This window comes from Desmodus rotundus, chromosome 8 (genome assembly GCF_022682495.2).
Source record: "Desmodus rotundus isolate HL8 chromosome 8, HLdesRot8A.1, whole genome shotgun sequence".
In the NCBI taxonomy this organism is placed as follows: domain Eukaryota; kingdom Metazoa; phylum Chordata; class Mammalia; order Chiroptera; family Phyllostomidae; genus Desmodus; species Desmodus rotundus.
In genome coordinates this window covers 125,320,080-125,336,325 of record NC_071394.1, presented here as the reverse complement: position 1 = coordinate 125,336,325, position 16,246 = coordinate 125,320,080, and the positions used below count along the sequence as shown (strand labels likewise).

The window sequence follows — 16,246 nt, the reverse complement described above, 5'->3', positions numbered from 1 at the left end:
CCCCAGAATAGGTTACCTGAGTAGGTTTGAACAGACTGCTCAAACTTTAACGCTCAGACCATTCACCCAGGGACCTTGCTAACAGGAAGATGCTGATTCGGTTGGCATGGGGCGGGGCCAAACGGGGCACCACAGGAGGGCAGGCGTGGCATCATCTCCCGGGGACAGAGTTTCAGGCTGTGCCCAACCTCTGCGTCACTCACATGTGCCCTTCCATCAGAACGAATCCACGTGACAGGAGGGAAGGCAGACGGAGAGCTTGGAGACGCAGGTAGAGGAGATAAAAGGCCACATGGTCCGGTGAAAAGAGCAACAGCAGCACAGGTGACACACAGATTTGGCACTGAAGTCTAGCCCAGTTGGCAAATCCCCTGGCTTCTTCGAGGCTCAGTTTCCTCAGCTCTAAAGTGGGCATGACTGTCCCTACCTCACCATTGTTGGGAAACTGACATAACTCCCCATTCCCATAACTCTGTCGCATGTTCCAAAGAGCCCCGCTCTCATTTGAATGCCCACGGCATCCGGAAGATGGAGCAAGGCATTCTCTACTGTTCTCTCTTGGCCGTGCTCACTTCATCCAGAGCCCGTCTCAGATGGGTACCCAAAGTCTCTCCTTCCTTGCTTTCCTCCTACTTTGCCTATCAATTTTTTTTAATTTTTATTGACTATATTAGGATGACACTGGTTAATAAAATTATATAGGTTTCAGGTATACCATTCAACAATACATCATCTGTATATTCCCACCACACGTCAAGTCCCCTTCCACCATTTATCCCCCCTTCACCCTCCTCTACCTCCCCCCCACCCCCTGCCCTGTGGCAAACACCGTACTGTTGTTTGTGTCCGTGAGTCTTTCTTTTTTTTCTTTGCTTAATCCCTTCACCCTTCTCACCCAGCCCAAATCCCTCCCTCCCCTGAGTCTGTCTCCACTTTGTTAGTTTATTTTGTTCATCAGATTCCACATATCAGTTTTCCTATTTTTTTTACTACCCCGTTGCTCCCTCCACTGGGACCCAGTTCCATCTCCCCTCAGTGCTTGGTAAGGGCTGGGAACACTGACTCTCAACTTCTTTCTGTGAGGGGGAGAGTCAAGATTCCGTGAGACAAATAAAAAATCTTCAGAAGATCCACTGCCTCTCTTCTCAGGAGCTCAGTATAAGGGTTCTCAACTAGGGTTAGAGTAGGAAGGGGTAAAGGCGGTGAGAAGGGGGAGATGTAAATGCCACCGCACACGGGAAGTCCCAGTAAATGGTGGCCCCTGCACTTGCCTTCTCCCTCTTAGTCCCAAACTATGAACATACTTAACAATATGGTAAGCAAACCTCATTCTGGAATTCTAAGGTTTGCTTCACACCTTCCCGAATATCCTCGACTTGGCATCTTTTCGTGAGTCAAGACTTGGTTGAGTTAGGGCCAAGCCAGCAAAAGGAGCTCAATGCTGTATTATGTGCCAGCCAACCTCCTTCCGCTGCCATCTCTGCAATCCTGTGCTTTCGAAGCAGCTACCAGAATGCCGGCTTGCCATAGCGCCTGCATTCCCAGGGACGTGTGAGTGGATTAACCGTTTGGTATTCAGTAGAACTTTCCAGCGGGGCCCAGTGCTTCCTCTTCTCCAGCCAGACTCCAGGACTGGCAGGAACTGGGAGAGCGCTAAGTCCAGAGAGCAGGGGCTGCCGGAGGTCTTGCCTAGGGGACTCTCAAAGGGCAACAAAAGGAGACTTGATGTGCGAAAATATGAAAACAAAGATCTGATTCACACTCTCCTTTTGACACGTTTCTGGATCACGGTCTAGAAGCAAAACTCCACAACTGCTTTCATTCAAATTAACATGCTTAATCTAATGGATGATGCTGTTTTGCTAAACTAAAACATTTATACAGGCTTAATAACTGAGAAATGTATTTAGAGGTTGTTTAGGGATACTTTTTCTTTGTTGATGTACTTTATTTTTATTTTCGAGCATGCCGAATCATTGCTATTATTCCATTTAACAATGATCCATTATTATAATGGACCAATTAACAAAATGATGCAGTCAAAATAATGAGACTGTACTGAAAATCCTCACAGCTACTGCTACTAAACCATTTTGAGTTAATAGCACAGAAACGAGATCCACAAGAGGCATTTACTTTCCGTGAGCATATTCAATACTTCTGCCTGCTGTGACCTTGGTCTTTTGACTCCAGCTTGTCTATCATATAGGTGTCGAGTGAGGACTCAATTCTCCTACCTCTTCTCTTTCTTCACACCACCACACGACACTTTGTTGCATGTGGCTTATTCAGCCCAATAGATTGTCATGCAGCTGCCACTTGCATGGATGTGTTGGTTATGTAATATCGTTCTGTTCTCCTCTCATTAGCCTGAGGAGGGAAAGAAATGAAATGAAAGTGGTAAGCACATTCCTGTTTTGCAGTAATTTTTAGGATGCCAAATCAGAATCTCAGTTTGCACGATGACTTATGACTCCACAGCCTTCCCCTGTGATCACGCTTTCAAGAGCATACTCTCTCTGCTGAGGAGAAAATGAGTCTTTCACACAACGTGAGTACAATGGTAATTAGAAGTCAACTGTTGTCATTCTGACACCACCACCCTAAAGGCACCCGGAGAGGCTTAGCCTCACATTCAAAGTTCAGTGCTGTCACTTCAAGGCTGGGATCACTCAGTACCCACATCACTGTTCAGGCAGCTCCAAAACTGCGTGGCAGAAGCTGACTTTGAGTGTGAGTGCCTCACCCACATGACTGAGAATATGGTTAAAATCATCCTTTTAAGACCATCGGCTTTTGAGAATGTAACATTTTCAGGAAGGTTGTCTTTGGAAAAAAGAAAAATATTTAAATTTGTCTAGAATTCTCCCACCCACAGACACCAGTGTGTGATAAACACTCGTCTGTCGTATTTTTCATTGTTCAGAAGAGGAGTGAGGCCAGGAGAGACAGGAAGCCGCTGATTCCAGGGCACACAGCGGCGTGAGGACACGGCTGGACCTCAAACCCAGCGCCTTTCCTGTTCCCCAGCTTTGTCTCCGTAGCGCCTTAGCTCTGGCAGCCCATGAAGCAAGTTCACATATATCAAATGGTGATGTTAAAGGAGACTTATTGTTTTTTAGTTTCGTTTTTTCCTTTTTCATTGTATTTTTTCCATTACCATATATATCCCCATACCCTCTTCCACCTCCCCTAACCTTCCCCCCACCCCCAACGCCCCCCCCACCACACCGTTGTTCCGTGTCCATGAGTTCTTTCTCTTTTTTGCCTTTTCTGCTCCATCCCTCCAGCCTCAACCCCCGCCCCCACTCCCAGAGCAGTCAACCTACTCTCTATGAGTCTGTAAATATAGTTTCTCTGTGTCTCCATTAAAACATAGAAACTTGGAGGTCTGAGTTCACGTTATCAATTCCTGAAAAATACATTAATTTTGTTTCTTCGTTGCAACAAGGGCTCCCCCTAGTGGGTGCTGGCAACAATTCGGAAAGACTACAATTTACCGCTGGGAAGATAAGAAAAGCAACTCATAAGGGTCACCCCAGCATCACCAAAAACCCTGATTCTCTCCCATCTGCTAGAATCCTTTTCTATCCAATAAACCACATCACAGGGATCTTTGGAGTATCGATAATGTTCTGTGATGCCCCTTCTGACAGCGCCCTGCTACAGATCCAGCCCCTCATAGGAAATAACAGCACCTGCATTTTCAAACTCTGGGCTCTAAAAACTCAAGCGTGGGCCTCATGTGACTTGTGTTATTCAATCTGCAGTCTTTTCAGTAAACGGTTTCAGAAACCAGGTGTGTTTTTCAGGCAATTCTGTTTTATCTTCTCTTTTCCATCATTGTGGCTTCACTCTCTGATACCCCAATGCAATTGTGTTTCCTTTCCACATCTGAAATTCACAAACTAATCCTGAGCTTTCTCCCTGCCCAGAAAGAGGGAACCAACTGTCCTCCAAGGGGGCATGCCCCTTTCCTAGGAGAATAGTTTTAGAAGCCACAGGTGCTCATTCTACAAATAAGCTTTTCCGCATTTTGACGGGAATTTGGCAGATGGCACAAAATCTCTAATAGTATAAATCACAGAGGGGCAGAACAGATAACATCCTCTTTAAAAAACATCTGTGGGTTCTTCTTGCAGTTTCCAGTTTGCCTGTATTTTAAAAACTTCTTCTTGACTTAGTCTGATGGAAGAGTTAATGAATCCATTTTTTCCAGTTTTTGAGCAACTACTTTTCCTTGTTTTCATCCATGTTAGTGTTAAAAGCCTTAAATGCCATACCAAACCATGGCTCAACATTTCATCTCTGCCTCCCCGCTATTCAGAAGGCCCCACATCTTTTTTTTTCCCTTGACCCTCGCATCAGCCACCCTGAAACTGGCTTTGCAGTGTACAAGTCCCGTTGACTCTCTGGTTGGCATCGCCTCAGCACCAGTATCTGACAAGAAAGAAGCCTCAGCGTTCTTTGGGGTGGGAGGGGCGGGGGGGCATGGAAGAAACTAAGAGCTCAGTACACTCGGTATGGTGGCATGTTTGCAGAGTAAAACAGAATAATGAAATGTACCTTATAGACAAATATCACTTCTCAAAGTTTCAAAAAAAAATCTGTCCATTTTCTACATTTGAACCCCCCAGTTTGAATTTATGTTATTTCCCCTTCATATTTTTTTCTTTCACTGGTGCCTTTGTGTCTTGATAGAATGGAGCTTTCAGTAGAAAACTGTAATCTCACAGCGGCCCATGGGTACATACAGTGGCCTGTACCAACTCAGAAGAGTGGACTGTGCACATCTCTTCCCGGGTCTGCACTCAGTGATGTCATGTTCATAGCTTGCAGGCAGCCACAGTGGGAGTATTTACACCACGGGAATTGGCCAACACTAGAAATCAGGACTTTGCATCCAGAGAGCTGATTGTTAAGCATTTACAGAACAACTCTGGACACACACCTCAGTTGTCCCAGAACCAGTCAAAATGTCAGAACATAAAATCAATTAACATCCAGAATCATCAGAGTAATCTGCCAAACCCCATGGTTGAGAATTCCCACTCAAGAAGTTTACATAAAATAGCTTTTGCAGCTTTATATAATTTCTACAACATTCACTGCATAACGCTCCCCAGAACCAACCCTTAAAAGACAAAAAAACACAGTAAGATTATAGTACATTTTAGTTATAATATCTGAGGCACATTACATTTAGTTATTTACCAGTTTCCAGAGGGTTTTATTTCCACGACAGACAAACATAGAGAATTCAGTAATTTCTAGTTATTAACAGTTCTGTGCTGACATCCCGTTTTTTACATGAATTAATACATACGATGCTTTCTCCTCCCTAATCTTGCACTCTGTCGTAACTGTGTTTCTCTGGATGATATGGAGGGTGGAGCCCAGCAAGCTCTGAGTGTGAGGTCTTGGCTTTGCCAAAATCTAAAGTGGACTGAAGAATGATTCAGTTTCTTACTGGGTCCGAGTGGGGCTGGCCCACTAAGTTCTTCTTTCTAGGAGTCTGTCCTGGTGCCCCTGGTGTCACTCCCAGGAATATAATGGCCTCAGATATCTCACTGCTGGAAATTGTTCATCGTAGAGGTTCTCACTTTGTTGTTCATTTAGCACCTGAATTGAAGCAGGAGAAACATTTCTGCCTGAAGGCTCTGTGTATCTGAATTCCCCTGCCTTTTTATTGCCACTGCCACAGACAGTGACGGCCTCCCCAAATGAGGAAGCCAGGACACTCGGGCCTCGCCCTCAGCTGCCGTGGGACAGTACTTGGCCTGATTCCTCCTTCTGGGGAGTTGGTATTCTGAACTATATCTCATATGTGTCTAATATACTTCTTCCCTACTCTCTGGCATTTCTTCTCACCCCAGCCACACACCCTGAATGCGACCTCTTCCTCTGGCATTGTCTTCACATTCTTACTTGCCCCTTAAACTTGGCTGGGTCTGGCTGTGCTCAGTCAAGGACACAGAGCCTTGCCTCGGGAGTGCTGCAGGCCCCTGCCTATTTCTGGCCGCCCAGACTCCCAGCACAGGCCTGCTCTGAATGCCCCCTTTACTCTGAGTTTCCCTCTACCTAACATCCCTCAACATTCTACAACATTCTATTATCTTCTACTGTGTTTTCCCACCTATTCCTAAAGAAAGGTTGGGAGCGGGGGAGGTGTTCTAATTTTTCCCCTTTTTCCCCATGTCAGAAACCTGCAGGAGTCACAATGTAATCCGCATCCAAAAGTGACTCAGACCAGATGTCAATGTGTTTGTTTTCTAAGACTTGTAGCCTTGGAGAGACCCCAGGCTTATTAGTCACCCATCATCTCTCCAAAAACATTTGTGTCGGGCTAATGTTGTTGACCATTTCTAGATAGCTCTTAATTTCTATTATTTCTTCAAATCAGGAATTATTTAAAATCTTTTTGATTTCCAAAAGGATTGATGTTTCTTGGATAGCCTTTTATTTTGTTATCATTTTAAGAATTCTGCTGCATCATAGAGAAAGTGTGAGATCTTACGGTTTCTGTTTATTTGGCAATTAGAGTATTGCAGGTTGTTCAAATTTTTGCATACAGCATCATATTGCACTTACCATCTGCCGTTTGACTTTTTTAATTTTGTTTTCCAAATTTATTTACCTGGTATAAGTATATATGATTCACTTGTTTTAACTGCTGTTTGGGATTTTATTTATAAATATACTATTATTGATTCATTCCTTCTCTTTTGGGTGAATATTTTGATTAATTTCTTTCTATGTCTCTCTCTTCCTCTTTCTTTTCCAATGGCAAACCATGCTTTACTAAACAGATTTCTATGTATCTCTTTTTTCTATGGATGCAACTTTTCTCTAGGATGGGTGCCTAAAATCATAATTGTTGGATCATAGTCCATACAATATGCTGCTTTGCTAGTGTCCCCAGACTTCACCCCAAAGGTGTTGTAATAGTTCACAAATTCTCATTAGTAGTTTATGAGAATTTTCCCCACATCCTTGCCAACACTTGATAATTTTTAGTTTTTGCCATTATGATGGTTGTACAATATCTTTTTTGCATATCCCTGAAGAAAGATATATCTCTTCATTCTGAAGAAACTTGAGTCCTAAGAAAAATAAATAAAAATAAGCCTATGCTTAGTCGCATCATATTGAAACTTTAGAATACCAAAGCCAAAGGAAAAAAATTTTAAAAACAACCAAAGGGAAAATACAATTTACTTACAATGGAAGGCAAGTAGAATGACAGCAGATTTCTCATTGACAATTACAGAGGTCAGAAGACAATAGGATACCTTCAAAATGCTGTGGGGAGGAAAAAACCTGTCAAACTAGAATTCTATATTATTCTCCCAGTGGTTTTATCTGTGAATTCTCAACTGGCCTCCCCCACCTTCTTTAGAAATAGATATTGTCCCTTGACCTAAGTGGTGGGTAGGTATCTGAAGCTGGGCAAGTCCCAGAAATCTGTGTCCTCGGGTCACAGGATTGGCACATGAAGGCACATAAACCAAGAGCTCTGCACACTGAGCCCTTCCATATACATGCTTTGAATATGCATTTTCTTTGTATTGGCCCCCTGCATCTGAGAGTCGAGAGAGGAAGCTTTCATGGAAGAAAGAAAAACCTTGGTGCTCAATGCTCCCAGCTCTTCCTTTGGACTCCAGCTATTCTATTATTAGGACCCCAGTAGCTCTCCAAAAGGAAACTTACACCAGAAAAACAAGGAAGATGTCACATGAGAAGCTAGATTCAAATATTTGACTGAGGACTTTTAGAGATCTGAGACAATGCAAGTAACAGCAAATTAGAACTGTAGATGAAAGCAAGTTAAAGAGGTAGATTCAGCAATGACACAACCATCCTAAGGCCGGTGAACACATTTGCAAGGCATAAGGGTATCTTGGCACCAGGCCATCTGGGGAAGTGAAGAAAACCAGGATTGAAGAGAGCCAGAGTCAGAATGCATCTGACTGTGGGTCGGCAGCCCTATCAGGGGCCATTCTTAGTCAACTGTCAGTGTGTTCTGCATGAGATAAAGTGATGCTGGTTTGGGCAGAATCTGTTAGCACCTGGGGATAAGATCTGGAGAAGGCAGTGAAGATGGTGTGAAGCCCAGAGCAATGAAAGTGTAGAAAGATTGATAGTACGAGAAATCTGAAAACCAAGATCTTTTGTGAATTTAAACTGTATAAATACAGACGAGTGAGGGAAAGAGATGGAAGACCAGAGCTGAAAGAAGGGTAGCAGCTGGAGGGCACCCAGGAGCTAGGAGTGAAGAGAAAGCTATGGTCTCCTTCTGCCCCTAGCTCTTCCTGTCCTCCCACTCCTACTGAGATCAGTGAGCAAATCAGAAAAGATCTCAAGGCTCAGAAGATGTGGCTTAGAAAAATAATGGAGTTGACATTCTAAATAAGTATGTTATGCAGCTGAAGCCACTTGATCTTGATCTTTGCATCAGAGGAGAAAAATCTTAGGGGAAAAAATGGACAGGATTGTTTCAAAAATAGTTAGTTGGCAGATCACCATAGTAAGAAGATGAAAAGTCAGAGAAGTCAGATGATAGCAAAATCCACATTACCAAGAGTTAAAGAAAATCATAGACGTCATTTACATTCCAAGCTGGATAATGAGGTGTCAGCAAAACATCAGCTGGGGGAAGGGGAGAGGGGAGTTGGGAAATGATTCTTTTTTTACTCTTTGCAGCCAAAGCTCTGGTTGAAAATAAATGTAAAATCTTGCAGCTGGCAGTAAAGATCCTTAATGATCTCCATCAGTTGAAAACTAAGACTGTTAAAGGGCCGGACTCAGAAAGCTTACAAGACAGAAGAGAAAGAACAAAAGCTGTTGGCTGCAGAAGGCGCTGTTCACAGAGAATTTAAGAAATTGGGGATGAGTTATAGTGAAAACAGATTATGTAAAATTCTGTTGCATCACTGTGCTGAAAAGAGAAATCCCAGGACACCAGGCTTTATCTTTCTGATGCATCAAGATTTCTTCCTATAGAGAAGAGAGATGCAGCCTTCCTGAGACAGAAATTGCAGGTAGTGAGCCCGAAGAGTACTGTATTTCAGAGATCTCAGAAATAAAACCAAATCCGGAGAGATGTACTAAATAACTCCCATCAGTAAGAGGTCCTGGAAGCTAGACTGGCTCCCATGGAATACTCCTGGTGCATGCTGGGTACTGTACCTGTCACTTTTTTGCTATGGAAGAAGCATGCCTAGAAGTGAATTAGTTGTGAGTGGGTTTGCAGGTACAGAGACATATGAGGTATCAGGGAAAACCTTACCCTCTAATCTCCATGCAAACTTGATTTAATTGAGGAAGAGCTGCCAGAATGTCTTTTGGGTCCCCTACCTCTGATGACAGACTACCCAACCCGCCTTGATGGATGGTGCGCACAAGAGGGATATCTTCATTTTATCATTAATCAAATAAATTTGCCTGGAGGTTAGCATAGGACTGTTCATGGACCACCAACGGGGCCAAGGGACTTTTCAATCTGATAAAATTACCTGCCTCTAATATTGGCCCCCATGTGGCTTCATTAGTAAAGAATGGCCCAGCCCTGGCCAGGTGGCTCAGTTAGTTGGAGTGTCATCCTGGTACACCAAAAGGTTGCAGATTGGATTCCTGGTCAGGGCACATTCCTAGGTTATGATTTCGGTACCCAGTCAGGGGCATACGGGATACAACCAATTGACGTTTCTCTATTACATTAATGCTTCTCTCTCCCTTCCCCTCTCTCTAAAATCAATAAGCATACCCTCAGGTGAGGATTTTTTTTTTAATGGCCCAAAAAGCTTGCTTGCGCTTTCTGCAGCAAGGGCTGGTTTGGCTAATGCTGATGCCAACTACTTCCTCTTTATCAGGAACATCTGCCATTAACGCACCACAGAAAGGATTCCCCCTGCCGTCACCCACTTCTCAAACATGGACCCAGACACTCTATCCCTCCCCTTCTCCCCGGTGAACTTACATCTCCTCTATAAAGGAAACTTTAGAAACTTAGACCCTCTTCCCGTACGAAAGTACCTTTTTCCTGGACTCTGATTAGTTGAGATTATCTTTCTTTCTACAAAATGCTTTCATCTTTGGGGTCTAGAGAGGCCTCCAGCCTCTGGAGATGCCAACCCTGGGTCCCACAGGCTTCCAGCCTTGGGTTATAAGGAAACTGTTGGGACAGTTTATGTGCTTCAAAATCCAGTGTGAATGTTACTTTGGTCATTAGATTTAACACTTTTTTAGAACTTAGTTTTATTTGTTAAGGGATCTTTTTTTGAGCCAAATGATTCAAATCTGCTCGATATTTTATTTGCTATGAAGGCTACCACTTTAGCTGTGATCTCGCATTTTCTCCACTCTCCTCGAACATATTTTATGCATTATTAATGTAGTTTATATAGTTAATGTAGCATATGCAACAGGAATGGGTTTTTAGTACCATGTTGAGTATAATATACTTTTATGCAAATTTGTTTAAAAGTATAAATGTAATTATCAGGAATGTTTATTAATCTATGCTCTTTTGCTCAGCTATATTTTGAATAAACCTAGCCAGTGAATTGAAAATCAAAACACTCACTTTGAGGTAGGTGAATTGTTTCCCAAGAGGAAATAAGTAATCACTGAAGTATTATCCGTCAACGAAACCCAAATGTGCGATGTAATGCCAAATAGTACACTCTTCAATGCAATACGTCACTCAGAAGATCACTAATATACTGTATCAGTATTTGCTTTCAGGCTTGAAGGCGGAGACTGTCAGATTCTCTCACCCCAGTAGAACTGTTTATCTCTATAAAATTAGAGATTAACATAGACCCTAAAAACTACCTTAGATGATGAAAAAGTGTGGCTGGGGGCCTGTTAGCTTCACCTCCCTCTCCTATCGTAAGGTGGCATCTCCAAGTATTCCAGACCTCCACCAGTTCTGATTGGAAACTTCTAGACTGCAACATTATGGCAGCAAGGTCAAGGTCATGGTTTCAATGGCCATGGGGCCATGACCAACCTCTCCCATTTATAAATGCAAAACAGTCTGTGGTATAGGACGGATGCATAGTTCATGCTCAGTAAAAAAGAAGCTATTTTTTTCACTCTCCTTACCCAACATCCCCACAGGTGTGTACCTGTTGCACAAATAAGAAGAGTATGAGAAACCTCTCCAAATCACAACTCTACACCCTACTGTTGGTTGACAGAATCATCCTGGTCCATCAAGAACACTTCATTTTGTTCAAGCAGAAGTAATAAGTACCATTTAATGGTGTTATTAATAGGACTGAGACACGTGCTATGGAGTCAGGCAAGAAGCCCTTCCAGGACCTTCCAGGAGTGAGTCTGAACATTTCTCCAATGTTACAACAGCAGCCCAGATGACGTTCTGCAAACTACTCTCTCACCGCACAGCCCCATCTCACTGTGAGCTGTCAGGAATTTTGCAGCTTCCCATAATGAAAGCTTCCTCGTGATTCTTTATCCCTTGGGAAGATTAGACTCTGCCTTCTTTTCTCCAACTCTCTCGTCTTCCATATGAGTGAGAACATATGTGTCTCAAGTTAAATCTGAGATTTACATCTAAATATGAAGTTGTAGGCAAGGACTTAGTGGCAAAATACCGCCTCAAATTGTATATTAATTAATTAGGTAATTAATTAAATTCATCTGCAGAAGGTTTTTTTTTTTTTAAGTAGATTTCAAAGACCTGGGATGAAGTGATTTCCCTATAATCCTCTCCTCCATTCTCATCTCTGACCCCAACACCAGCAGCCCGCATTGTGAACTGGCCGCTAGCCTCCTACTACAAGAGAAAATCAAAGCCCCAGGTAGGCATGGACTCAGGCTCCTGCCGCTGACCCTGTAAATCCACTGGAGACGACACTCCTTTTCTTCTTCCCTTTTTTCCAATGAAAAGTGACTCCCCCAATCCATGCCAAATCCCCTCATCTGTTCCCTGGATTCCCCTTTCCACATCCTCAGTTCTTGGCTCCATCAATTAATCTCCCCCTCATTCTTTTTTTTATTAAAGATTTTTTTTATTTATTTATTTTTAGACAGAGGGGGAGGGAGGGAGAAAGAGAGGGAGAGAAACATCGATGTGTGGTCCCCTCTCACACACCCCCTACTAGGTACCTGTCCCGCAAGCCAGGCATGTGCCCTGACTGGGAACTGACCCTTTGGTTTGCAGGCCAGCACTCAATCCACTGAGCTACACCAGCCAGGGCTCTTCCTCATTCTTTATACATCTTCTCTGCTGCTTTCTTCCCAGCAGCATTCACCACACTCAAGTGTCTCCTGAGTTCATGGAAAACTCCAGCTCTTGCCCTATCCCCTGCTTCCCTTCATGGTCAACCGTGGTTGAAGGGGTTGCATCTACCTTCATGAATCCCTGTTCCTTCTCACCTTCCATTTGCTCCATGCAGAGGGTGGCCTACAAAGTCACTAAATGTCCCTTATTACTAAATAAAATGGATACCTTTGACTCTCTAAAAGTCTCTCAATTTTTGAAAAATTACTTCTATTTTTTAAAAAAACAACAAACAAGCATCTCTTCAGTCAACAAGTATTTATTGAGTTCTTACTAGTGCCGGGAACTGAGGATGTAGCAGTAAACAGGTGTTGGCAATCCTGAAGTTCACAGTTAGGAGGGGCAGGGGAGCCAAGCAATAAACAGGAGCAGAAATGAACAAGATAGTTCCAGAGGGTGATAAGTGCTGTGAAGATAAACAAACTAGAGTGATGGGCTAGAGAGTAACCATGGAAACCACTCTGAGTTTCCAAGGGAAGCGGCTCTGAGACGATACAGGAGCTGAAGGCACCAACGCAAAGATCTTAGGCCAGAGCATGACAGGCAGCATGAACGGCAACAGAGCCCCAAGGTGGGCACAAGCACCAAGTAGATGGGACAACATCTTGTTTACAAGTACAAAAGGAGAGGACAGAAAGAAGGCAAGAAAGTGTGGTCTTGCTGGGCTAGGGAAAAGGCACCTGAGTCACAAGGGAGTGAACCAAGCCTGCAAGAACTCCATGAGCCTTTTATCCTCATGGCTCCACATCCCCTCCAGACCCAAGTAGGAAAGTGTTGGAGAAGGTGGGAAGGGGTAGGGGATGTCGCTATTGCCTGCATCTTTCACCCTTCAACCCCAACAAACAAATCCGCCAATAAACAAATGAGCCAAGCTTGAGCTTATATAAGCTGGGATGGCTTCTGGAATGGGCCCTGCCGGAGCCTGAAGAGAGGCGGAATCACTCCAACCCCTCTCCTTCCAGCTCCTGACTCTGAGCTGAATAAGGAAAAGGGGCTCCTACAGGGCTACTGCTTGGCATATAAGGGAACCCTAAGTCAAGGGCAGGCCCAGAGAGGAGTGAATTAGAGTTCAGTTTTTTCTGATGGTCAGCTGAAGTGGTCAGGGTTCTGGGGGGGTATAGAACCAACATGGGACTTGGAGGGACTCTCCAGTATTTGTGTGGGGGAGAAAAAACTGATAAAGCAAAGCTGTTCTCCCAAAGCCAGGTTTCATAACCTAATACACAGCTAACACACACACATCAATCCACAAGATGACCTGAGAGTCCTCCATTTAACCTGTGGGCAAACTCCCTCCCTGCTGCATGTGTATCTGCGGAGGGGGTGTGGGGGAACCAAGGTAGACAGGAGGGGGGTGGGGAGTTTCTGTGGCAGTGGTAGAGAGCCCAGACCAAGACCAAAGTCTTTCCCAAGAATCTAGGGCTTATATAGTGGGAGTAAAACAGAGAGCAGAGATGTGAAGCCAAGCCCCAATCCCACTCCATTATGACTAGGATCAGTCCCCCAGACACCCTTGAATGGCCTCCTACCCAGGGAGAGAAGTCTGGGGCTGTGTAATCTCCCCTAACTCACCCCTCCCACCCACTTAATCCTCCTCTCCCCAAGGCCAGGCTCTGCTTATTTTCTTTCCTGATCCCACTACAGTATCAGAGGGCAATGTGAAGGGGTCCAGCCAGGGAGAGCATGAAGGGGCCAGGCCTCCATCCTCCCCCCGGGACGGGCTACTGTGGCCTAGAAATAGCCACTGTCTGAGCACACCTTCTGATCCTGTGATAGTGCCCAGGGGCCATCTGCCTGCTCAGCGGAGTGAGGAGGTGGGGAAGCAGTATGTCCTGCTTCATGGAGGGCCCATCTCAGCAGCCCTGTTTCCAGGACCCCCAGCGGAGGGGGTGGGAGTAGGGCATCATGATTGAGGCCAGTAACCTGCCCAAAGCAATGAATTCTGGAGTTGAAGACAGTCCAGATGGGCCGGACAAGCTCAAAAACAGAGCCTTATTTAAGGTATCTGCTGTCACTCAGGCTGGGACCAGGAGGAGACAGTCACAAATCCCTGTGTGAGGTTGGAGACAGGGGCCTGGGGAGTGGGAGAGGTCTGGTTTCTCACGCATTTTCTCTTAGCCTCTGACACAGTACATTGGCTACATCTGACATGTGGATTTAGACAACACTGACCCTCCCTGGGAATATCTTTGCATTTCTGGATTATGTGACAGCCTATTATCTTACTCAGAAAAGAAAGTGGGTCTTCCCCAGAGCCAAGCGTTCCTAGGACTGTGGGCTAGTACAGGGAACTCATTACAAAGAAGGTCAAGGACTTAACCGAGTTCAGGGATCTGCAACAGGAAGCCAGGGACAGAAAGGAAGAGAGTCTGGAGGACAGCACATGGGCTGGCAGTGGAGCCATCCCGATCCAAAGAACCAGGGAGAGAAAGGGCTGCAGGTGACTCCAAAAGAGCCACGCACCGAGTTCTGGAGCCCGAGGGGCGCTGCTGGGACCCACTGGCTGGAGCCTAACACAGAGATGCCCCTCTCACCTCCAGGCAGGCTGCCCGGCGGCCCCCGTGCCTTGGAGACCTTGGGTATCAGCAGGAGTCTGCCTCTGCACCATGTTCGAAACTGGACAGCTCGCCCAAGGGCGCAGGGGTCAGGAAGCAGTGGGTCCAGGGGCTGAGGCCATCCATTCAGTTGAAACTCCTCCTCAGTTACTTCTTCCGTGGGGTTGGCTTGATCCTCCTTTTCAATCTGGTTTGCAAAGAGAAACACAGACATCCATGACACTGGTAAGTGATGCTCTCTCTTCATGCTCAGTTAGTGTAACTGTGAGTGTGTACACTGCCTTTGAGGTCATCCTTCTTCTGGAAAGTCCTTAGAATCCCTCTTTAATTTCTCAGTGCTGGTAGTATCTGGCCAAAATAATATCATATTTTCCTGACTGATCCTCAAAAACATATTCTCTAAAAGTACATCTATTTTTATGTGCAATAATGAATTGCTTTTCTCTTTCATCACTGCAGATAATTTTTAAACACAGGCAAACACAAAGGAAATCGAAGTACCCCCTCCATTCTTATTAAAAAGAAAACAACTAGTCCTACTGCCCCCGAATATGAAGACACGAATGTACACACATATACCTAAAGGTTTGCACCCACGTTATAAACCTGTGACCATAGTGACAACTTCCCGTTTTCACAGGGAGCAGACTGTATTCAAGGAGAAAATAAACACCACCCAGGAACAATGTTATGAATCCGTGGCCCCAAACAAGAATTGTCTGCAAGGTTACTCTCCATATTATATGAACCGCAATTTGTGTAGATGGCAGAACTTTATGTGACCGCCTTTGAAGTGAGGCTCTGCCAAGTAGTTTCAGACGTCATCAAAGTTCTTAATTTTAAAAAAATAAGAAAAAACCCCAAAGATGCATATATTAGAAATGTGCCATATTTTACACTACAGACTGAACTTCTGGGAATCACAGCTTTTCCTATAATTGGCGGGCGGGGGGGCAGTAAAAATGAGAAATAAAATTCATATTCAGGTATTGACAATAGCATTTTCCAAAACCCCAATTTATATACCAAGCTAACAATGCGGGTGTCCTTCAGACAGGATCGAGGATAAATGAAGAAACAATGTAGTGAAATTTGCAGAGTGAATTGTATCCTGGGAGGTTGGAGCGCACCCCTGTCGTGTCCTGGATTGTCTCTGTGACCTCCGGACACGAGACAGCCTGTTCATATTAGAGCCCCGTGTAGATCCTGCTGAGTACAAACCCCTGGGTGGTGACAGTCGCACAGAAGCCACAGGTTCCAGGTGTCGCCCTGTGTCAGTTGCCACTGCAATCAGCCGCTGTGGCATCTTAGATAACATGAGCACCTGGTCAACTAATCGTCACTTCACGGGCAATGGCAGCCACACTGATGGCGCTGGGGA

The 16,246-nt window shown here is 44.6% G+C and overlaps 1 protein-coding gene across 4 annotated transcripts in view; it reads right to left on the bottom strand.

Moving 5' to 3' along the window:
• Window positions 1-5,194: 5,194 nt before the first annotated feature.
• The window catches only part of MOBP (myelin associated oligodendrocyte basic protein), a 38,962-nt gene continuing 27,910 nt past the window's right edge, over window positions 5,195-16,246 (bottom strand). For 3 of the 4 annotated variants that reach the window (XR_006656291.2, XR_008427550.1, XR_006656290.3), the window contains 3 exons: window positions 14,845-15,052; window positions 7,223-7,302; window positions 5,195-7,103 (listed from right to left, as the gene is read on the bottom strand). Coding sequence is in view for 1 of the 4 variants with exons in the window: in XM_053930363.2 (XP_053786338.1) it covers window position 15,052 (1 nt within the window). In the remaining 3 variants the exon portion in view is untranslated. Of the gene's footprint in view, window positions 7,104-7,222; window positions 7,303-12,563; window positions 15,053-16,246 lie in introns of those variants that run through there. The other variant, XM_053930363.2, reaches the window with a different exon arrangement.